Source organism: Theropithecus gelada, chromosome 3 (genome assembly GCF_003255815.1).
Source record: "Theropithecus gelada isolate Dixy chromosome 3, Tgel_1.0, whole genome shotgun sequence".
NCBI lineage: Eukaryota > Metazoa > Chordata > Mammalia > Primates > Cercopithecidae > Theropithecus > Theropithecus gelada.
In genome coordinates, this window is record NC_037670.1 from 166,955,370 (window position 1) to 166,979,197 (window position 23,828).

Below are 23,828 nucleotides of genomic sequence, written 5' to 3' on the forward strand. Positions count from 1 at the left end.
GGCTTGCTTCCAAGTGGAATTCACAGAGGGGTCACTGGAATTTGAGGGAGGGGAAGTCTAGAACCATCTGGGGTTGTCTTCAGATCAGACGCCAGGGGGCAGGAGAGTCCGTGTACCCTGCAGCACTGCAGGTACAAGCATCATGGTGTTGGCAGTGGGGAGGTAACAGAGTGGGTAAGCAGTTAGTGGCCTGGAACCAGAAGATCTGAGCTTTGAGAAAATTATTCCCATCACAAGATGTAGCAGAGACACTGATGTGGATAAACTAGGCCAGGGAGCTCTGTGAGGAGCTGTTGTTAACATAAGGGAGGGGGGAGAAGCAACTACGTGGTAACTTCCTATACGTGAAATGTAGAGGAATACAATGTTAAGTAGAATACCATCTGATTTTCATCAGTTTTGCTTTGTAAGTAGTTGGAAGGTGGGATTATTTATTTTTGAGGTTAAGGAAACATCTATAAGGCTCCTTTACCTTAGGAAGGCTGGTGGCAAAGGGAAAAATGGCACGGCCAATGGAGTCACAGTTTGTTTAATAAATAACTCAGAGTTCAAAGAGAGACTCTCATGGGCCAGAAATTGGTAAATGTTCCTACATTCTAAAATTATGAGGGTCTTATTTTCTTTGAATCAGCAGAGAAGGAAGCACAGGCAGTGGGGAGGGACAGTTGGGAGCACGGCAGAGTGGCCACAGAATGTCGAAGACAAAGGACATGTCATATCAAATTCTAAGCTGTGAAGTTATGATGCTACTCTCCTTCTCATAATGGTTTTTTTTTAAGGTCTCAGCACAGATGCACACTGAGGGAATAATTTCTTTGAAAATTAACGACACAGAGCTCTGTTAAGTATTAACAAGTCCACCTTACAAAGCACACCTGGAAATGGAAACAAGATTATTTCTAAGGTGTTTTCTACTCTAAGAGTCTCTAACTTGTTCACAAAGTGAGAGGTGAGGAAGGCGGGGTGTTGATCCACACGCGATGAGTACCCTGATGCTCTACCACGAAGCATATAGTTCCGAGTGTGAATCAGAGTCCTAAGAAGAATAATCCCCTTTATGTTGTTTTGCCCTGTGCCATCCTAAACCCACCCCCCCCCCATAATTAAGCAGCCACAGAAATGAGGGGAGCCAGAAGGAATCAAACCCTGCTGCTTGGTTCAGTAGACAGAGAGACCTGCGGGAAGGGTGTGGCTGGGTCGAGAAGATGATGAGCTCAGACAATAGACAAGGAGAAACACCAGGGGAAAGCTTGTGAAACCCTGGAGGAATCACAAGATATGTTGTTTGAGCTCCTTTTTATTTATTAGTAAATATTATTTATTACTAAATTAATGACAGGAATCCTGCACAGGGATATTCCCTACGAAACATGACATCGCAAATAAAAACAGAGCATTCTTCCTTACCCTAAAGCCTGCCTTCTCTCCCCAATCCCTCATGCATCAGGCCACCTTTGTGCCCACAGATCATGGGCAGCACTGGGTGGTCATCATCGTCCACACAGAGAGGGCAGGCAGCAGTATGAGGTGGTTCTGCTTGCTGGGGTCTCACCCCAGGCATGGAAAGCAAGAGCCCTGGGTTGACCTGAAGGTGCTCAGCTGTGTTTCTCAGGAGTCCCATCTATCAGTGAATAGACAAGAAACAGAGCAAAACGACTCCTCCAATGTTGATGAGCCTTCCCCTGGGATTTGGAAACTTCACAACAGAGAAAACCAATATAGACAAAGGATTTTAAACAGGATTAAGGTCAATTAAGCAAATTACAAACGGATACTTGAAGGAGTATTTGGGACACAGGAATCAAAAACACTAGGAAGACGTGGGGAGCTTCCTTAAGACTCTAGACTACAGCACTATGTAGATAACTAACACTAGAACGTTAATTATATCATTGAAGAAATAAAACGAACATTGAGTTACAAACTGTTTACAAAAGGTCATGAAAATCTTGGAGACTTGTTTCAATTCAGACAAATGTGTTCTTCTCATTCTCAGCTGTTTACTGGTGCATTGATTTTGGATTTGACCAACTGGGGAAGAGGCGTGGCCTCTCCTGACAGGAAGGCTCTGGCGCCCAGGCAGGGAGAATGAGGTCTCAGAATGACTGCCTTGAGAGCCCTGTTCCCCTTTTATCAACACACAGACCCAGAAGACCCCTCCATCCTGCAGCACCTGCCATGAGCATCAGGCTTCTGTGCTGTGCGGCCTTTTCTCTCCTATGGGCAGGTGGGTCCTGGGCAAGGCCCCTTGTGTGGATTTCAAGGCCCAGCGCCTTCCCGTTAGGGCTGCAGCATCAGCTTTGTCCTTCCCTGCAGGTCTAGTGAATGCTGGTGTCACTCAGACCCCAAAATTCCAGGTCCTGAAGACAGGACAGAGCATGACACTGCAGTGTGCCCAGGATATGAGCCATAACTGGTATCGACAAGACCCAGGCATGGGGCTGAGGCTGATTCGTTACTCAGCTGCTGCTGATGTCACTGAAAAAGGAGAAGTCCCCAGTGGCTACAATGTCTCCAGATTAAACACAGAGGATTTCCCGCTCAGGCTAGAGTCAGCTGCTCCCTCCCAGACATCTGTGTACTTCTGTGCCAGCAGTTACTCCCCAACGCTGCAAGGCCGTCTCCTCTCTGCACATAAAAGTAGGGCGGCTCTGCCCTCCTCCCCCACCCAAAACTCAGGGATGACCTGGGCGGAATTTTCTGCACCAGGAACCTTGGAACCCCAAGTGGCCCGGACAGCATGAGCTCGCTCTATGTCAGGTGTTTCTGCAGGCAGTCTCAGCCAGGCCTGGACTGGTCCTCAGATGTCTCCTTTCTTGCTCTCTCTGATCTTTCCTCAGAGCTATGATTTTGGGTTGGGACTGGGGCTTCCCCGGCTCCTACTTTTGTACTCATCATCCTGAGTCCGAGGCCCCCAGGATGAAACAGGATTTGTATTTCACATCCATCTAGACTCCAGTCTCTCCCTGGTGAGCGTGTTGCTTCCTCTCTCTAGGGTTTCCCCCAGCCCCCACCCTCATGTGGTCTCTCCTGTAGCCCACCTTTCCCATCTGGGCAGTCATCCTCCACGGCCCTGCTGGATTTTTCCTCCCCTCACCTCCCCGCCCCTCTCTACTGCAGCCATGAGGGGAGCCCCTCTTCTGTGCCTCCTTCCTTCCAATCACAGAGTCTTCAGCGGCCATTTCCTCTGCCCTGGGCTGGAGCCTTCCTTCCTCTAGTGGCCAGCTCCTACCTGTGCTTCAGATCTCAGTATGATCAGCCCTCCTGCGGGAAGCACTCCCTCCCCTCCCAGCTGAGATCAACTTTCCTCTCCTAAGCGCTCATAGAATCAGATGTCTGTTACTAACCTTTAGCACCGTTGGGCTTTCTCAGATACTTGTCTGATTATTTTTGTGCTCCACCCATTTTTTAAAATTTCTTTTGATTTCTTTTCTTTCTTTCTTTTCCTTTTTTCTTTTTCTTTTCTTTCTTTCTTTTTTTTTGAGACAGAGTCTCGCTCTTTTGCCAGGCTAGAGTGCAGTGGTGTGCTCAGCTCACTGCAACCTCCAACTCTCTGGTTCAAGCAATTCTGCCTCAGCCTCCCGAGTAGCTGGGATTACAGGCACGCACCACCAGAATTAGCTAATTCTTGTTTGTATTTTTAGTAGAGACGGGGTTTCACCATGTTGGCCAGGATGGTGTTAATCTCTGGGCCTCATGATCTGCCCATCTCGGGCTCCCACAGTGCTGGGATATAGGCATGAGCCACCACGCCTGGCCTCTCCACCCAATTTTTAAGCCCATGAGAGCTAAAACGGTGCTTGCTGCATTTAGCAACATCGGTGCCTGGCATGTGGGGAGACCCATTTCACACAGAATGGATGAGTGAATGACAGGGTGAGTGAGTGATGAGTGGGTGGACGAACCAATAGCAGGAACACGCTACATCTACTGTAACCTGGCAGAGATCTAGCATTAAGTACAAGAAAACTCACCCGTTTGATTGCTAGCCCAGGTTGGTCTTGGAAATTGATGGGGAATCACCATCATGGTGGCCACACCTGGGTCAAGGCTTCCCCTTGTGGTTGCAGCACAAGACCCCACAACAAATCGAGACAGATCAGAGATCCACTTCTAGAATACCATCCTTAAAGGTTGTTCCTCGAAACCACTTCTTGTAAGAAAATCTCCATTAGGTTTACATCAATAAAACAGGGCCACTACAAATTGGACAGTTTAATGTATTTATGATCAGAATTAGACTTCATATGTGGCAGGAGCTGAGGAAGAGAAGGTCTGAAGGAGAGAAGTCAGAAGGTGAGGGAGCCAGTCAGCAGCCAGGGCTCCTGGAGCTCTGGGCAGGACAGGCTGGAGTGTCAGGGACATGGGAGGATCAGAGCATGCCAGGCCATGAAGTGGGACCTTGAGCCGGGAGCACAGGAAAAGTCCAGGGAAATCTGTTTTTGGGAAAGCTGTTCCCTCTGTGTGGGGCCCACCCCTGCAGGTTTACTGCCAAACACTGGGGGCAGCCTGGCTGCTCTTGGTCAGCATTTGGGAAGATGAACTGGACACAGGGTGCAGAAGAATAGGACTTCCTAGGTCTGTTGGATGCCTCTGTATCCTCTGGTCACTGACTCTCACTCTACGACCACAATGACCTGCCAAGTATAATAGTGCCTGTTTTACATCTATGTAAAAATTTTTACCAAATGTATCTTTGACCATCTCTAACCCAGAATAAGAGAAATGGCATTCTTGTCTTGCCTTTGCAAAGTTGATTTAACACAATCCAGCACAGGAGGGATTCTCCCAGATTAAGGCATCAAATCACACAACTGTCTCAACCTTCCACAGTCCCCGGACTCCTCTCCGGGGGACACCTGTGCTGCCCAGTGAATGTGGACACAATTTGTATGTAGATGTTCCAGACACTGGCTACTACCTTTTCTTTTAATACTGTCTCCCTCCACCTAGAGGCAGGGTTCTGCCTCCTTCTTTTATCTCTTTCCTGAGCTTCCCTCCTGATGGAATTGCATGGACATCAGACCCCTGGTCAAAATGCAGTGATCTGTGGAGACAGTGGGAGGGAATCTCATGTCTTGCTACCTTCCTGGACCCAGTTCTTTTATAACCGAAGCAAGTGCTCTGGTCTCCCTTTGAGCTCTGCAGTATGAGAAATGTGCTTCATGAATTTGTAGCTGATCAGCTCAATGATTTGATGGCAAACCCAAAGTGAAATCCTCAGATCTGCAGAAATTGCCCTGCATTTCTGTGAAGATGGCAAGAATACTGTGTGGTAGAGATGCCTTCTCTGCATGTAGAGACCTGGCCCCCAAACAGGACAGAACAGAGAGGGCCAAAGAGCCCAAAACATGTCTCATATGGTTGAAAGACAATTTCCCGGGACAATCCTGCTGACAACATTTGGTCCCTTGTATTACAGTCCTGACCACCCTTCCTCCCAGATCAGCTGAGTCCCCAGGACATCACACATCCCAGCATCTTCCAACAAGGAAAAATCTTCGCATGCCAGCCTCCTTCCAGCACCACATTGACTAAGTCTGGAAGCTTAGCCTTTCCAGAAAAAAGCTCTGTCTCCTCCCGGCCTAGTCTAGCCCAGTAGGCTTAATTCATGATTTATGTCACCTTTTAATTTACTCAGAGAAGAACATATGATTTCAGAGTAAAGAATATTCATTTTTCTTTGTATAAGTTGGACCTAAATGGTAAACTGAGTACTTTTCTTCCATCAGTGTCTTAAATTGGACAATGGTAAAAGAAATCTTTGATGCCAGAACTTTAGATCCTAGTGTTTTTCATGTGGAAGTTCCCAGTGTCCTGGGCGCAGAATAGATGAGCGTTAGTAAGTCACACTATGCGTGAGATGGTTTTCTATGGGTTTATAGACTAGTATTCTCCTATTGAGCAAGCATAAGAGCATTCACTTCTTCAAGCTCATTTGTCAGTTTGTATGGGAATTTCCAATTTGAAATAAGTTATGCTTTTAAATTTGAAGTCAGGCCAGGTACAGTGGCTCGTGCCTATAATCCCAGCACTTTGGGAGGCCGAGGCAGGCTGATCACAAAGTCAGTAGTTCGAGACCAGCCTGGCCAATATGGTGAAACCCTGTCTCTACTAAAAATACAAAAAGATTAGCCAGGTGTGGTGGTGGGCACCTGTAGTCCCAGCTACTTGGGAGGCTGAGCCAGGAGAATCACTTGAACCTCAGAGGTGGAGGTGGCAGTGAGCCAAGATGATGCCACTGCACTGCAACCTGGGCAACACAGCAAGACTCTGACTAAAAAAAAAAAAATAGTGTCAAGTCTACAAATATAATATAATTCTGATATCTATGTTATTTTTATAAGTTTTGGGTTTCAGAAAAAAAAGGAAAGAAGAAGGCATATCCATAGGTTTGGCCATTTTTATAATAAATATATATGTGTATATATGTGTGTGTGTGTGTATATGTATGCACACACAAATTCATACAAATGCACACACACAGAGATGCATATATATGTGTATATATATACACACTCATACATATATGTACATATAAATATATGTAATTTCCCCTTGGAAGAAAATGTCATGATGACTACATGGCTTAATGGGATTTATTTATAAAAAGAGTTTTTCTAAAAAGAATTAGAAAACTTGAATTCTATTCGGAATCTTTCATTGGGACTGTCCAGAGAGCATTTTTGACTCTACCAACTTATGTTGTGGGTATATTTGGCAGCCTGGAGTGCAGCAGACAGTTCTTGGCCCCATACATTTGCGAGTTAGACTGGAGATGCCTGTAACCATGACAAACTCTTTGTGTTGTTCACTCTCAGTCCGGGCCTCTCTGGAATGTCACAGACCACCATCAAACAAATATATTCCCAACGTGAAGAATATTAGGAGATAGCCATGAGGAAAAGTCAACACCAACAAACAATTTTTGAAGTGCAAACCCGAAGACTCGAAATTTTGGCATTATGAGATATGAAAGTTTGAAGAGCTACATTTAAATGAACACGAGGGGAAACTGAAACAAGGAAAAAGAGAATGTATGAAACCATCAAGTAACTTTCATAAAAATTGTCAAATAATATGTCTAGAAATGCCTCATACAATCACTGAAAACAAAATGGAAAGTCAAACAGTTGATCAGCTCCTCCTAAAGAGATTTTTAGTGATGTCAAAGATGGATCTGCAGGAGTGATCTAGAATGCAGCACAGAAAATTAAAAGTGAAATACAAAAGATGTTAAGAACAGGGAAGAAAAAAATGGATATTTCCCATACCTTATAGTATGCATATTTTTCATAATTTCCCATTTTTTCTTGCATATGATTGCAGTTCCAAACAGATAAAATAGGTAGAAAGTTATGGGGTGATATTTATGAGATGTTAGCTGACAATTCTTTAGAGGTGCTTAAGGAACCAAATTCAGAGTTTCCAGAATCAAAATGAATCTCAAGTAAGACAAATAGTCAAGTCACAGGGAAATTGTAGAACCTGAGGGACAAAGAGAAGATTTTGAAAGCAGTCAGAAAGAAAAGAGAAATACCTCCCATAGGAATAGATGGAAAACGAAAGTAAGATAGTGGTTAAAAATAACCATTAGCTCAATTGTCATTCTCCTTCTTTTAAGATGACATTGATTAAAAACAACTTTTATAAGTGGAATATGAAAAAAGACCTCTGTGAGTTTCCACCCAAGTATCTTTTCTGAATGACAGTTAACAAAGGTGGGAAATGATCCCAGAAGAAAGGCACGAGGGCAGTTTGTGAGGAAATCCATGTGATGGGGCAGCCCTGTTGGGCACGTGTGACTGGGGGAATGGAGGAGGCTAGGGCATGAAAGGGGATGGCAGAGGGGACCCTGACTTGGAGGAAAGACAATGAGCTCACCCCTTTGTGCCCTATGTTGGGGGCAGTGTTGGTGCATCCTACAGGACATGTCCAGCAGACAGAGGAGCGGCTGTGGGATGAGAAGATGAAATCAGAGATGCAGCGTGAGGCCTCCAGGTCCAGACAGCTCTGGAGCCCAAAGTGATGAGCCATGCATTGATGTTAAAAAGGAGGTTATAAATATTTAAAGCGTCACCCAAGTGTGTTCTAATATAAATGCTGTGATCCTGAGGTCCTGGGGATTGAGAGAGGAGGTGATGTCACTGTGGGAACTGCCCTGTGGGGACAAGGACGTCCGTCATCCTCTGCTCCTGCTCACAGTGACACTGATCTGGTAACGCCCCCGTCCTGGCCTGACCCTGCCATGGGCACCAGGCTCCTCTGCTGGGTGGTCCTGGGTTTCCTAGGGACAGGTGAGTCCTCAGAACACAAAGTAGTTTCATTTTTTTTCTGTGTGTAGGCGCGTGTGTGTGTGTGTGTGTGATGAGAACAAATGTTTTCCTTATTCTGTTGCCAAATTCTGTTTCCACAGATCACACAGGTGCTGGAGTCTCCCAGTCCCCAAGGTACAAAGTCACAAAGAGGGGACAGGATATAGCTCTCAGGTGTGATCCAATTTCGGGTCATGTAGTCCTTTATTGGTACCGACGGACTCTGGGACAGAGGCCAGAGCTTCTGACTTACTTCCAGAGTGATGCTCAACCAGACAAATCAGGGCTGCCCAGTGATCGCTTCTCTGCAGAGAGGCCTGAGGGATCCGTCTCCACTCTGAAGATCCAGCGAACAGAGCAGGGGGACGCAGCCGTGTATCTCTGTGCCAGCAGCTTAGCCACAGCGTGGCACAGTCACCTCCTTCCTGTTCACAAACCTCGTCCTTCTCTCTCCTTGCAGCTACTAGAGACCCTTAGCAGAGGCCTCTCTTTCATTCTCATTTTTCATGGGAAAGGAGTAGATTTGGACATCGGCTGTCCATTAGGTAGAAAGAGACCACAGATTCATTCCTGAAACACAGTGACTACAAATGTAAGTGGTGAAAACAATCACGGCCCACTGCACTCTAGGAGTCCTCGGAACCAGCTCACTTCTTCAAGCAAGGAGTGGGTGTCTTAGCCTCGGCCTTCAGGGCAGACATGCATCTTCTATAGGTCTTGGAGGTTGCAGTGCTGCCCACATACTTGAGGTTGTCAAAAGCAGGAAACATGCTTTTCTCATGCGTATGTTGAGGCATCTGGAAGGTCTGAGGCTGCATCCCAGGAACATCTTTCTTCCGAAGCTCTTCTATCCCTGTCACCTTGGAAGTTTTCTGCAACAAAATATCAAACCTCTCTTCCTGTTTAAAATACAGGTCTTTGCAAATTTTTGGTCCTTACTTGATAAATACAATCATGATAACAATAAGACTTCATTTCTTCTACCTACTTTAAGCCACGCGTATCCTTTATTTTGTTTCAATTTGCCACTGCTGCTGTCCTGATAGACAGAAGCATGCATTCACCACTGCTGCCAGTTCACCTTGATTCCCTCAGGAAATCTAATTTCTAGACTCTGAGTGTTTTCATTGTTGTCCAACTCATCTGATTTGAAATAATTTGCCTGAGGCCCTTAACTCAAGAAGTGTTTCATTTATAATGTTGATTCTATTCCTTTTTATTTCTCATATTATATATTGTTATATAGTACTTGTTATAAACAGAAGTACAGTGATTATATTGCAATAGAATCTTCCACCTGTCTGTGGGTGATGCTGCAGTTTGTATCTGTGAAAGCGAATGCACTGGTCAGAGCTCATGGGATTACGGATCATGGTTTTCTGAGAGTCCTCAGTGACAGACCACTTCTCCAAGTCTGGGACTTAGTGTCCCAGACGCAGCCATGATAGAGGTGCCCTGAGTCTTTCATAGCTAGGAGGGACATCATAGCCCTTCCAAATTCACTGATCAGAAATCCTCGGGGCACAGACACCAAATTTCTTTCCCCAGAGAATCATGGTCTCTGGTAGGGAGATGCTCTGGAGCCATTTTTTTTTATTGCGCCATCCTGAAAACACTCCTTGCTCAGATGCCCTGTGTCTCCTGGGACTGAGTAAGGCCAGGGCACAGATGGGAATTCCCTGTCTTCCTAAACCTTCTCTCTAACTGCTGCCACCTTCCTCCACATGACTCCTGAGACACCTGGTCCTAACAGTGGACAAGCTGAGGCTGAACAGTTTAGTCCACAGGTGTAAACGGTGCTGCAAGAACATGAAACAAAGCGAGCAGGGCTTCCAATTTATACTGAGAACGAACATGCAAGAGGAGCAAAGGGCAGATGTTACTAATGATCAAATAGGAAGGAATAGGGTTTCTGCTCTGATGAAATCATTCTGTTGTCTTAAGTTAAGCAGGAGAAACATTTCATTGAAATTACCTGAAGTCAAAGGCTAGCAGCTTTCCAACCAACCAGCGTTAACTCTTTGCTCTGTGATCTCAGCAGCTTCAGAGGAGTCAGAAATCCTTTCTCTGCACAACTGTCCCTTTGTTTATTCCAAGACCCCAGATCACACACTCTGATCCTATCATGAAAATAAGGAGGTGTGCTATAGTTGATGTTGCCTCATTTTTAGTGTGTTGAGTAGGAAGCATTGAAGCACTTTGAAAGCTTTGCTCTTGAGTCTAGGGATGTGCTGGACCCAGCTTGTATGACTCAGAAGAACCAAATAGGCGTACTCTTCCCAGCTCCCCAGCAGTGAAGCCATGTTGGCCGCTTGAAATCTGCCATGGTGGGGATGCTGGTACCACAGAAATTAGCAAATGCTACCAGCCATGCCCCCACCTTCGCAGACACCCAGTTTAGCAGCACATCACTGGAGTATTTTCTGATGTCCCTGTCATGCCATGTCTTGTGGGGCCAAAAGGGCTCAGAATTCACCTCCCCTCTACTCTTGCTCCTAGAAGCCATTATCTAAGCGGGCCTCAATTGTTCTTATTTCTATTCAACCTCCAATATCTCTTGCTATGTAGCTCTGTGTCTCTTACAAGCATGCCAGCTCAGAACATAACAAGTACTTTGAATATCACTAAAGGTATGGCTGAACCAGTTCATTATTTACAAGTTCTCTTTCTTGGGATGGAATATTCAGATACTGGAGTCATTGGGAACAGAGATGGCCAAGCAGCAACTCTAGGTTGTGAACCACTTACAGCTCCACTATTCTTCTGTGGCAACAACAGACCCTGAAACAAGGACTATTTTGCTCTGGAAACTAAGCAGCTTCATCCCAGTCAGGAATGACTCTGCTTTTACTTCAGGCTGAGAAGTCAGAAGGATGACACCCTAAGTATTCTCCTCTCCAAGACCAAGTATGGCCACTCTCCATCTCAGTCCCTGGAAGTTGTCCAGAGTTCCCTGAGGATCTCTGCTCTGGGGGCAGAGTCACCAAGGCTCATCCTTGCCAGCTCCCCACAGACTCCAGCAGGCTTTCCTGCCAGGTGCAGGGCACAGGGGAATGGCCCTGCCTGTATGTTAGGCAGAGGAAGGTCATATAATGATTTTTGTATAAGAGGGAATGGGATTCTGGCTCTCCTTTAAAATGTTTGACAAATTTTTCTTTGTTTTTTGTTTGTTTGTTTTATTTTGCCATCTCACCAGTTAGGAGAGGAATCCCTTGTAGTTGTATTGCTTTTGGGACTTGGGAAGGTTTTTGTGGTTAAGTCACATTAAGAAATTGTGTCTTTTTTTCCTGTTCAGATATAACCCAAGGCAGTGAAAACCACAATAATTTGTGTAGCAGTCACTTGTGCATCCTATGATAAAGGTGTTAAGTTTCATTGACCATATCTAACTTTCTGTCTAGTGGAAATGAAAACGCACAGTTAGGGGGCATATGAGCATGCGATGAGAGGTCAATGCCAATTGACAGATCTGTGCCATTCCCCAGTACTGTGGGATTGAAGGGGAGGGAGAAATGACCTCTCCTTCAGACCATGCTCAACAAGAAGGGAGAGGGAGTTCATCCATGGAAACCTGAGGAGGAGCAAATCCCAGGGGCTTCTAACTTAGGGTGCAGGAGCAAATTGTTGGAAAGGAAAATGGTCTAGTTCAGCAGTCACAGGAGACAGGAGAAAGCAAAGTCCTCTAATCCACAGTCCCCTGGCTAATTTGCTTCCTTATGATACTATTTTGCACCAGCGTGTCCTCATCTCCTGCTGCCCCTCTGCCTCTCCCAGAATCATCTCTTCCCTCTTTGCTGCTCACATCAGTGGATGTGCATTGCACAAGTTGATCATTTTCTGTAGCAGCCACTTTGCTGGTCTTACTTATGTCCATCCTTATTTTGTGCATTAGGTTCTGCTTCCTCCACCATTGCTTATTGCCTTGTAAGAGGTCTCATTTTATATATTTCAATTTTACTTTTTATTAATAGACATTTGACTTCATCTTTTGCTGATCTATACTTTTGCGGTAACATTGTCAATTTTCGAGGGCATTTTTGATTATTTTTAGTAATTCAGATTAAAAAATCTCTCTATAGTTCAACATCTGTGTTTTCTTCCTATTTTAAACCAAATATTATGTTCTTTCATTCTTCTCATTCTGTTCCTCTTTCTTTAGATGGTAGTTTTAAGGGAGAAAAAGTTAGGCTATAACTGGAGCTATGTGATGAGTTATTCAGAGTGAGGGTGGGATATTAATATTGCTAACTCAATGCAATAATCAGGGTTATAACTAGTGTTGGGATGAGGGTTTAGGGGAGCTGCTCATGAAATCTGCGGGATGGCGCTTCTGGAATATTCTGTCTTCTCTCTGCAGACACTTCCCAGCATTCCTTGGGCCATTGCAGAAGAAACAATGATGAAACTTCACTTATTGGCCACAAGATGGCACTGTGGACCACTGGGAACTAAAAGACTGGGGCTTCTGGGAGAGCAGCCTAGGAGGGAAAGGGTTAAGAAAAATTAGGGCCTGGATCCAATATTATGTAGATGTTGCAGTAGTTTTCAGTTATTGCTAGACTACCTACATCTGTGCAAGAGGTGGGAAGTCCCTCTAATCTTTAATGAGATCTACAGTTGATGAATTTTGGCTGGGCAGTCTTGGTGTAAGGGGCAGGTGTAGAGGAACAACTGCCTTAGAGTAACAGGGGAAATATAGGGGTGGGCTGTGCCTTGAACCCAGTGCATCTCTGCTGCACCTTATCTTCCCTGAAGGTCTCGCCAGGCAATAAGTTTAACCTGCTTGAGTGATCTGGGATTCTACAAGTTTATAAGTCATACTGAAAACATCACCTAGGCTTAGATTCCATTGGTCACCAAGCACGTGTTCTCTGGAGGATAAAAAATATTGAGAACAAGTTCTAAAACACATTTACTGTAGGAATTTCCTACAGTAAAACACATTTACTGTAGGAAAATGTTAGTAGATGCACCAAACTATGCCATTAGACCTGAAGATAATTGACTAGTAGAATCATCAAAAAGAGACTATAAATAAGTCTCTAGTAAGTATTTGTGGGCATAGAGCAGTGTTTGAGTCCTCTCAGGGTAGACTAAGGAAGGAATTCAGTTATTTTCATGACTTTGGCTAGGTTTAAAATCCAGGAGCTCCTCAATTGATTTTCTTATAAAATATTACAGAATAATATTGAACAAACTTTTATTTTTCTCTAGCCTGTATCCCTCTTTAGCACTTATAGATAAAGTGGACACCTAGAGGCAAGGTTTCTTTAGTTGGGATCCGATAACTGCAGGACTGGTGGGTCCATAGATGGGCTTCACAGGGAGTCAAACCCCACGTACAGGGAACCCCGTGTGTCTGTGCTGTGCCCAACCCTGTCTGTGAGGCTGCCAAATGGGGAGTGCTGGGTCACCCAGGACCCCACTCACAAAGTGGGGAGCGGGCTGCTTGCTGTGAAAAAAGTCAATTCACCAATTGGCCAATTTTTTGGAAGCCAAAATGAAAGGCTCAGTGGTGAGCCTGATGAATGCCCAATTCCAGAAGCTGTGAAATTTATAGCAGCTCATGAATCTCAGAATGATTTTTAACAGCATATGAAGATATTTTTAGAAAGCTTTTGTTTATCTACAGCTTTCCTTGATATTGATCCTCAGTTGTTTTTCAGCCCACTCGTCAGTTGTGCTTTTTTTATGTCAAATTTCAATGTTCCCTATTTCAGTCACCAAGCACTTCTCACATTCTCCATATCTTACACAGATATGTTTGTTCTTGTTTTTTCTTATTTTTGTGTGATTCATTTTTAAACTGGCTGTACAGAATACAAGCATGTATTTGTAAATGACTCCCATCTTTTATGCAATTTAGCAGTTTAATTTTTAGTAATACATTTTATTGAGGTGTAATTAATACAGAGTAAAACACAAATATTAATAGAAGGACATCCTGGTACATTTTGACAAATGCATATGCCAGTGCAACAGTAACTGAAATGATTTTAAAAAAAATTTCCATCACTCAGGAAAGTGTCCTCATGCTCTTTTCCAATCAATTTCTATCCCAGAGATAAAAACTTTTTTTATTTTTATCATCATTGACTAGCTTTGTTTATTCTTGAACTTCATATAAATGGAATCATGTAACATTTTTATTGAGTTATTTTCCTACAAAATTAGTATGTCTGAAGTGTATTCATATTGTTGTTTCAGTAGGTCACTCTTTCTTATGATTAATATGCCATTGCATAAATGTACCACAGCTTGTTGATCCACGCTCCTGTTGATGGAGATCCATGTTACTCCTGTCTTCAACTATTAGGAATAAAGTTGTTGTGAACATTCTTGTGGAATTTTTTCTTGTGGACATACACATTTTTTTTTTTTGGTATAGACTTAAGAGTAGAAATACTGACTCATGGTGTAGATGTGTGTGCTATGCTTGCATGTCCCTACAAATCTCATGTTGAACTTTGTCAATGTAATGGTATAGGGAGTTGGGACTGTTATGACTAGGTCATGAGGGATCTGCCTTCAAAAAGAGATTAACGCCCTTATTGTGGGAGCGAATTAGTTATCTTGGGAATGAACTTCTGATTAAAAGGATGGAGGGCGTTCCAAGATGACCAAATAGGAACAGCTCTGTTCTGCAGCTCTCATGATGATTGACGCAGAATCGGGTGCTTTCTGCATTTCCAAGTGAAGTACCTAGTTCATCTCACTGGGGCTGGTTCGACAGTGGATGCAGCCCACGGAGGGTGATCTGAAGCAGGGCTGGGTGTCGCCTCACCTGGGAAGCACATGGGGTTAGGAGATTCCCCTTTCCTAGCCAAGGGAAGCCGTGAAAGACTACCTGGAAAAACGGGACACTCCTGCCCAAACACTGTGCTTTTCCCAAGGTCTTAGCAACTAACAGACATGGTGACTCTCTTCCGTGCCTGGTTCAGCAGGTCCCATACCCATGGAGCCTTGCTCTCTGCTAGCGACAGTCTGAGATCCATCTGTGAGGCTGTAGCCTGGCTTGGGAAAGGGTGTCCGCCGTTGCTGAGGCTTTAGTAGGTAAACAAAGCAGCCAGCAAGCACGAACTGGGCAGAGCCCACTGCAGCTCAACAGGGCCTACAGACTTTAGACTCCACCTCTGTGGGCAGGGCATAGCTGAGCAAAAGGCATCAGACAACTTTTGCAGACTTAAATGTCCCTGTCTGACAGCTCTGAAGGAGCAGTGGTTCTCCCAGCATGGCATTTGAGCTCTGAGAATGGACAGACTGCCTCCTCAAGTGGGTCCCTGACCCCTGTGTAGCCTAACTGGGAGACACCTCCCAGTAGGGGCTGACAGACACCTCATATAAGTGGCTGCCTCTCTGGGACGAAGCTTCCAGAGGAAGGATCAGGCAGCAATTTTTGCTGTTCTGCAATATTTGCTGTTCTGCAGCCTCCACTGGTGATACCCAGTCAAACAGTGTCTAGAGTGGAACTCCAGCAATCTCCAACAGACCTGCAGCTGAGGGACATGACTGTTAGAAGGAAAACTAACAAACAGAAAGAAATAGCATCAACATCAACAAAAAAGTCATCTACACCAAAATTCTATCTGTAGGTCACCAACATCAAAGACCAAAGGTAGATAACACCAAAAAGATGGGGAGAAACCAGAGAAGAAAAGCTGAAAATTCTAAAAGTCAGAGCACCTCTTCTACTCCAAAGGATCACAGGTCCTTGCCAGCAACAGAACAAAGTTGGATGGAGAATGACTTTCAGAAGCTGACAGAAGTGGGCTTCAGAAGGTTGATAATAACAAACTTTCTGAGCTAAAGGAAGATGTTCGAACCCATCGCAAGGAAGCTAAAAACCTTGAAAAAAGATTAGATGAATGGTTAGCTAGAATAAACAATGTAAAGAAGACCTTAAATGACCTGATGAAGCTGAAAATCATGGCACAAGAACTTTGTGATGAATGCACAAGCATCAGTAGCTGATTCGATGAAGTGGAAGAAAGTGTATCAATAATTGAAGATCAAATTAATGAAATAGAGTGAGAAGACAAGGTTAGAGGAAAAAGAGTAAAAAGAAATGAACAAAGCCTCCAAGAAATATGGGACTATGAGAAAAGACCAAATCTACGTTTGATTGGTGTACCTGAAAGTGATGGGGAGAATGGAACTAAGTTGGAAAACACTCTTCAGGATATTATCCAGGAGAACTTCCTCAACCTAGCAAGACAGGCCAACATTCAAATTCAGGAAATACAGAGAACACCACAAAGATACTCCTTGAGAAGAGCAATGCTGAGACACATAATTGTCAGATTCACCAAGGTTGAAATGAAGGAAAAACTGTTAAGGGCAGCAAGAGAGAAAGGTCTTGCTACCCAAAAGGGGAAGCCCATCAGACTAATAGCAGATCTCTTGGCAGAAACTCTACAAGCCAGAAGAGAGTGGGGGCTAATATTCAACATTCTTAAAGAAAAGAATTTTCAACCCAGAATTTCATATCCAGCCAAACTAAGCTTAATAATTGAAGGAGAAATAAAATCCTTTACAGACAAGAAAATGCTGAGAGATTTTGTCACCACCAGGCCTGCCTTACAAGAGCTCCTGAAGGAAGCACTAAACATGGAAAGAAACAACCAGTATCAGCCACTGCAAAAACATGCCAAATTGTAAAGACCATCGATACTATGAAGGAACTGCATCAATTAACAGGCACAATAACCAGCAAACATCATAATGGGAGGATCAAATTCACACATAGCAATATTAACCTTAAATGTAAATGGGCTAAATGCCCCAATTAAAAGACACAGACAGGCAAATTGGATAAACGGTCAAGACCCATCAGTGTGCTGTATTCAAGAGACCCATCTCTCATGCAGAGACACACATGGGCTCAAAATAAAGGGATGGAGGAAGATCTACCAAGGAAATGGAAAGTAAAAAAAGCAGGGGTTGCAATCGTAGTCTCTGATAAAACAGATTTTAAACCAACAAAGATAAAAAGAGACAAAGAAGCTCATTACATAATGATAAAGGGATTAATTCATCAAGAAGAGCTAATTATCCTAAATATATATGCACCCAATACAGGAGCACCCAGATTCATAAAGCAAGTCCTTAGAGACCTACAAAGAGACTTATAGACTCCCACACAATAATAATGGGAGACTTTAACACCCCACTGTCAATATTAGACAGATCAACAAGGCAGAAGGTTAACAAGGATATCCAGGAACAAAGCAAAAAGAACAAAGCTGGAGGCATCACACTGCCTGACTTCAAACTATACTACAAGGCTACAGTAACCAAAACAGCATGGTACTGGTACCAAAACAGAGATATAGACCAATGGAACAGAACAGAGGCCCCATAAATAACACCACATATCTACAACCATCTGATCTTTGACAAACCTGACAAAAACAGGAAGTGGGGAAAGGATTCCCTATTTAATCAAAGGTGCTGGAAAAACTGGCTAGCCATATGTAGAAAGCTGAAACTGGATCCCTTCCTTACACCTCATAAAAAAATTAATTCAAGATGGATTAAAGACTTAAATGTTAGACCTAAAACCATAAAAACCCTAGAAGAAAACCTAGGCAATACCATTCAGGACATGGCATGGGCAAGGACTTCATGAGTAATCACCAAAAGCAATGGCAACAAAAGCCAAAAAAGACAAATGGGATCTAATTAAACTAAACAGCTTCTGCACGGCAAAAGAAACTTCCATCAGAGTGAACAGGCAACCTACAGAATGGGAGAAAATTTTTGCAATCTACCCATCTGACAAAGGGCTAATATCCAGAATCTACAAAGAATTCAATCAAATTTACAAGAAAAAGACAACCCCATCAAAAAATGTGCAAAAGATATGAACAGAGACTTCTCAAAAGAAGACATTTATACAGCCAACAGACACAGAAAAAATGCTCATCATCACTGGTCATCAGAGAAATGCAAATCAAAACCACAATGAGATACATATGGCTTTCTCATATAAATGTCTACACATGTTTTTCTTAATTTATTCTAGTAAAATTTAAGTTTGGATTTCACCACTAATAATATTCTACTTATTAGAATAGCAATCATTAATAAGTCAGGAAAAAACAGACGCCGAAGAGGATGTGGATAAATACGAATGCTTTTACACTGTTGGTGGGAGTGTGAATTAGTTCAACCATTGTGGAAGACAGTGTGGCGATTCCTCAAGGATTTAGAACTAGGGGCGATGGGGCAGCCTGGGAGCTGGGGAAGAGAAGGCAGAGGAGCAACTGTCTCATCAGATAAATTTCTGCCCTCACCCAGCACTCTGGTTCTGCAGGAAAGGTAGAGAGTCCAAGGTCCCTGGAGCCCTAGGCCTAAGGAAGGCTGCATGAGGACGACACAGGACAGTGACATCACAGGATACCCCTCCCAACAGGAAAATCAAGGTGCAGAACTCACTCAGCTCTTCCCTAGAAGGACCAAGCTCTGCATCAGGTGCAGTGCTGCCTGCCCCACTGTGCCATGGGCCCCGGGCTCCTCTGCTGGGTGCTGCTTTGTCTACTGGGAGCAGGTGAGTCCTGTCCACAGGACAGCAGCCCCATTCTCAGCTTTCCCACCCCTGTGTCTTCCACTTTACCTCGGGGAGGGTTTCCAGGCTGTCTCCTGTGCTCACCCTCCGTCTCCTTTTCCCACAGGCTCAGTGGATGGTGGAGTCACCCAAAGTCCCAGGCATTTGATCAAAACAACAGGACAGCAAGTGACACTGAGATGCTCTCCTATCTCTGGGCACACCAGTGTGTCCTGGTACCAACAGGCCCTGGGTCAGGGGCCCCAGTTTATCTTTGAGTATTATGAAGAGAAAGAGAGAGAGAGAGGCAACTTCCCTGATCGATTCTCAGGTCACCAGTTCCCTAACTATAGCTCTGAGCTGAATGTGAATGCCTTGGAGGCGGGGGACTCGGCCCTGTATCTCTGTGCCAGCAGCTTGGCACAGCCCGGCAGAGTCACTGACATTCTGTATATAAACTTCCTGCCTTAGCTTTGATTTGAGAGCTGCAGGCCCCACCCAGTTTTTACTCCTTCAAGGGAAGCTTTTAGTTGTTTGGAAGGCATGTCTACTGTCCTACTGAGCACAGAGCTCTCCCAACCAACAGAGCCCAAATTTCATGTGCCCTGAGAGTGCCCGCTTCTCTGCTGCATCTTCTTGCAGCTTGTCACTTCCTGGGTAATTTCAGAACAAGAGTGACTGCTGAGCCCCAGACATGTGCTTGATTCTTTGTATTTGTTATATAGCTTAAAAGTTTTCAACAATCTTGCACATCAAACATTCTTATTCTTCCTTTACAGATGGAAGGATCAGGGACATTGAGTCATTTTCCCCAGTGTCTCCTGGCTTGCAAGAATCAGAAGTAGGAAACAAACTAGTCCATACATTTTCCACCTATTCCCCCTGCTCCATCATCACCTTCTGCATCCTGGTCAGTAAACCAGAACCCTCACACTGTCCTCTAGTGACCTGCAGGGCTGCAGTAGAGGCTCAGCTGTCTTAAGGAGTCATTACTATGGCTTCTTCATTAGCAACTTTGAGGAATGTTAAATTTCACATTAAAAAAAAATCATTTACATGCATTCCCTGTGTCTTTCCCCAGTCTGCAGTGTATATTTTCATTTTTATGTGTTTTTTGATGCAAAAGAGTTTACTTTAATGCAACAAAAACTAAAAACAATTCTGTTTGTGTGTAGACAAAAACTGCTTTCTCATATAAATGTCTACACATGTTTTTCTTAATTTATTCTAGTAAAATTTAAGTTTGGATTTTCACCACTAAGAATAAATGTACCTGAAATATATCTCCTGTGAAAAACAACATAGAGACCTAGGAATGGGAGGGAAGCACATATGTTCAGTGAAGAAGTCTGTTAAAAAGAGCCCTAAAGTGGACACCGGAAGCTGACGGAGGAGAGGTAGGTAGAGGAGAAATGATCACGAACCTTATCAGGCTGTTGTCTGTTAGAAGAAAGACAGCCAGGAGCAGAGACCACATGGGCGAAGGTTTATGACTGGACTGTAAGTTGAAGGTTGCAGCAGGTAGAGGGAGGAATAGCAGGCAGAGGGCAGAGTCACTGGCTGGCAGGGACAGTGGCATCACCAGTTGACTCTACTAACATCCAGGATTTATGTCCCCAACACACAAGTTGAAAAACCTCCCCGCAATTTCCCCGTTTTTCCCTGACCCAGCTACGACCACCAGGTTCCTGAGTGGTGTGGCCTTTTGCCCCCTGGGGGCAGGTGAGTCCCGTAAAGCCTTTTCCTCGGCTCACCACATCCTAGCCTAAGCCATCACCTCAGGTCTACATTATTGGGTCCCTCACTGGGCACTCAACTTCCTTCTATCATAGACTTCACAGAAGCTGGGACAACCAGATCCCAAGATACTAAAAAACAAATGCAGGACATGAAGTGGCACAGAGATGCCTGAGACTGTCATCCATGACTACGTGTGTGAGAGTTAACAGGAGCCAAAGCTGGTGTACAGCTGATCCGTCCCAGCCCGCACTACAGAGAAATCCCTGAGGGTCTGTAACTTTCTCTCAAAGCCAAATACGTGGCCTTGGTGTCAGAAGCCTCTCCCAGACCTCTGTGCCCTCTTGCACCAGCCTTCACCCCACAGCCACCTTCCTCTGCACACAAAGCTCAGTGGAAGATATAGGTGGCCTTGTCTTCACGAGACCGTGATTCAGGCAGTGGATAATGTTGTCCCATAGGCCTCTCCCCACCACTGCCCAGGTTGGGGCCCTCAGAGCTCTGAGTAGCCCTGTGTGTGTGAAACCCTGCTCTGTGCTGAGCTTTTCCCCCAGGCCAGTCTCAGCTGGACGAGGGAACGACCATCACCGTGATGTGAGTAGATGCAGCCCCTCTTCCAGGCCCCTCCTGCAGCTCTGGCCTCAGAAGTCCTGTTCCTCAGTTGCTCTCAGAAAGGAAGTTTCATTTGAAATTGTGTATTTGCAGACAGCATTGACAAAACAGGTCTATGTTCTTTTCCCTGACGGCCTTCACAACTCCTTCTTCCCTATACCACGCTCACGTCAGTACTCAGCCTTCTCCATGTGATGTCTGCTCCCAGCTGTTCTCTCCCTTCCTCTGCACCCTCATCTCCACGTCAACCACAGAAGTGTCAGTTCAGGCCATTCCTCATGCGTCATGCTCCTCCCAACAAAGGCCATTCCACTCCACGCTGTATCCTCTGGGTCAACACAAGTCTCTTATTTTGTGTTCTTTCTCCAAATCTCAGTTTAACTATGACCATCTCTAGGGAGACACTCCTTCAACAGTTTTTCTAGGCTGCACCTCCTTATTATAAATACTCACAGCTTATAATATGCATTAGTATTCACAGATTTAATATCATTGTCATTTTCCACGACTTTGTGTGACTAATGGATACTTTTCTTGCACTCTAGACTGTAAAACTCATCATTTCAGAAATTGTGGATGTTTTGTTCCCTATTTTATTGTCAATACCAACAGCAGTTCGAGGTGCCAGTGGCCAATCTTGAAAGAATAAAGAATAGATAGTGAAAGGCCCTCTGGGTTCCTACTTAGACTGTTTCAGAAGTCTGGACGCAAAAGATCATGAAATCTTATAGACTTGTTTCAATTCAGACGAATGTGTTTTTCTCATTCTCAGCTGTTCACTGGTGCATTTATCTTGAATTTGACCATCTGGGGAATGGGCGTGGCCTCTCCTGACAGGAAGGCTCTGGAGCCCAGGCAGGGAGAATGAGGTCTCAGAATGACTCCCTTGAGAGTCCTGTTCCCCTTTTATCAACGTACAGGCCCAGAAGACCCCTCCATCTTGTAGCACCTGCCATGAGCATTGAGCTCCTGTGTTGTGTGGCCTTTTCTCTCCTGTGGGCAGGTGGGTCCTGGGCAGGGCCCCTTGTGTGGATTTCAAGGCCCAGCCCCTTTCCACTGGGGCTGTAGCATCAGCTTTGTTCTTCTCCGCAGGTCTAGTGAATGCTGGTGTCACTCAGACCCCAAAATTCCAAGTCCTGAAGACAGGACAGAGCATGACAGTGCAGTGTGCCCAGGATATGAACTATAACTTCATGTACTGGTATCAACAAGACCCAGGCATGGGGCTGAGGTTGATTCATTACTCAAGTGCTGCTGGTACTACTGATAAAGGAGAAGTCCCCAGTGGCTACAATGTCTCCAGATTAAACACAGAGGATTTCCCACTCAGACTGGAGTCGGCTGCTCCTTCCCAGACATCTGTGTACATTTGTGCCAGCAGTTACTCCACAGCACTACAAGGCCGTTTCCTCTCCGCACATGAAAGCAGGGAGGCTCTGCCCTCCTCCCCCACCCAAGATTCAGGGATGACCTGGGCAGAGTTTTCTGGAACAGGAACCTTGGAATCCTGAGTGGCCCCAGGTGGCCAGGACAGTATGAGCCTCACTCTGTGCCAGGTGCCTCTGCAGGCAGTCTCAGCCAGGCCTGGACTGCTCCAGGTCCTCGGATGTCTCCTTTGTTGCTCTCTCTGGTCTATCCTCTAAGCTCTCCCTTTTGGGTAGGGCCAGGACTTCCCCAGCTCCTACTTTTCTACTCATCATCCTGAGTCTGGGGCGCCCAGGATGAAACAGGATTTGTATTTCACATCCATCTAGACTCCAGTCTCTCCCTGGTGAATATGTTGTTTCCTCTCTCTAGGTTTTACCCCAGCCCCCACCCTCACGTGGTCTCTCCTGTGGCCCACCTTTCCCATCTGGGCAGTCACCCTCCATCCCCCACCTCCCCGCCCCTCTCTACTGCAGCCATGGGGGGAGCCCCTCTTCTGTGACTCCTTCCTTCCCATCACAAAGACTTCAAAGGCCATTTCCTTTCCCCTGGGCTGGAGCCTTCCTTTATCTAGTGGCCAGCTCCTACCTGTGCTTCAGATCTCAGCATGATCAGCCCTCCTGTGGGAAGCACTCCCTCCCCTCCCAGCTGAAATCAACTGTCGTCTCATAAGCTCCCATAGAATCATGTGTCTGTTAGTAATGTTTCGCACACTTGGGCTTTCTCAGATACTTGTTCTGATTATTTTTGTGCCTCCCCCAATTTTTTTTTTTTTTTTTGACAGAGTCTCACTCTGTGGCCAGGCTGGAGTGCAGTGGCATGATCTCTGCTCGCTGCAACCTCTGACTCTCTGATTCAAGTGATTCTCCTGCCTAAGCCTCCCGAGTAGCTGGGATTACAGGTGTGCACCACCATGCCCAGCTAATTCTTTTTTGTATTTTTAGTAGAGGTGGTGTTTCACCATGTTGGCCAGGATTGTCTCAATCTCCTGGCCTCAGGATCCACCTGCCTTGGTCTCCCAAAGCGCTGGGATTACAGGCCTGAGCCACCACATACAACCTCTCCACTCAGTTTTTAAGCCCATGAGAGCTAAGGCTGTGCCTGCCGCATTTAGCAACATTGGTGCCTGGCATGTGGGGAGACCAATTTCACAGAGGATGGATGAGTGAATGAGAGGTTGAGTGAATGATGAG

General features: G+C 45.0%; 4 gene segments (V, D, J or C); all 4 read left to right on the forward strand.

Moving 5' to 3' along the window:
• Positions 1 to 2,118: 2,118 nt before the first annotated feature.
• Positions 2,119 to 2,744, forward strand: LOC112621709. The segment is given in 2 exon segments: positions 2,119 to 2,227; positions 2,317 to 2,744. Coding segments are annotated over 2 exon segments (477 nt in total).
• Positions 2,745 to 8,209: 5,465 nt separating this feature from the next.
• LOC112621710 lies at positions 8,210 to 12,767 on the forward strand. The segment is given in 3 exon segments: positions 8,210 to 8,297; positions 8,417 to 8,860; positions 12,673 to 12,767. Coding segments are annotated over 3 exon segments (588 nt in total).
• A 5,973-nt stretch (positions 12,768 to 18,740) lies between these two features.
• Positions 18,741 to 19,332, forward strand: LOC112621711. The segment is given in 2 exon segments: positions 18,741 to 18,864; positions 18,989 to 19,332. Coding segments are annotated over 2 exon segments (393 nt in total).
• A 2,772-nt stretch (positions 19,333 to 22,104) lies between these two features.
• LOC112621712 lies at positions 22,105 to 22,721 on the forward strand. The segment is given in 2 exon segments: positions 22,105 to 22,213; positions 22,303 to 22,721. Coding segments are annotated over 2 exon segments (468 nt in total).
• The last annotated feature ends 1,107 nt before the right edge of the window (positions 22,722 to 23,828 follow it).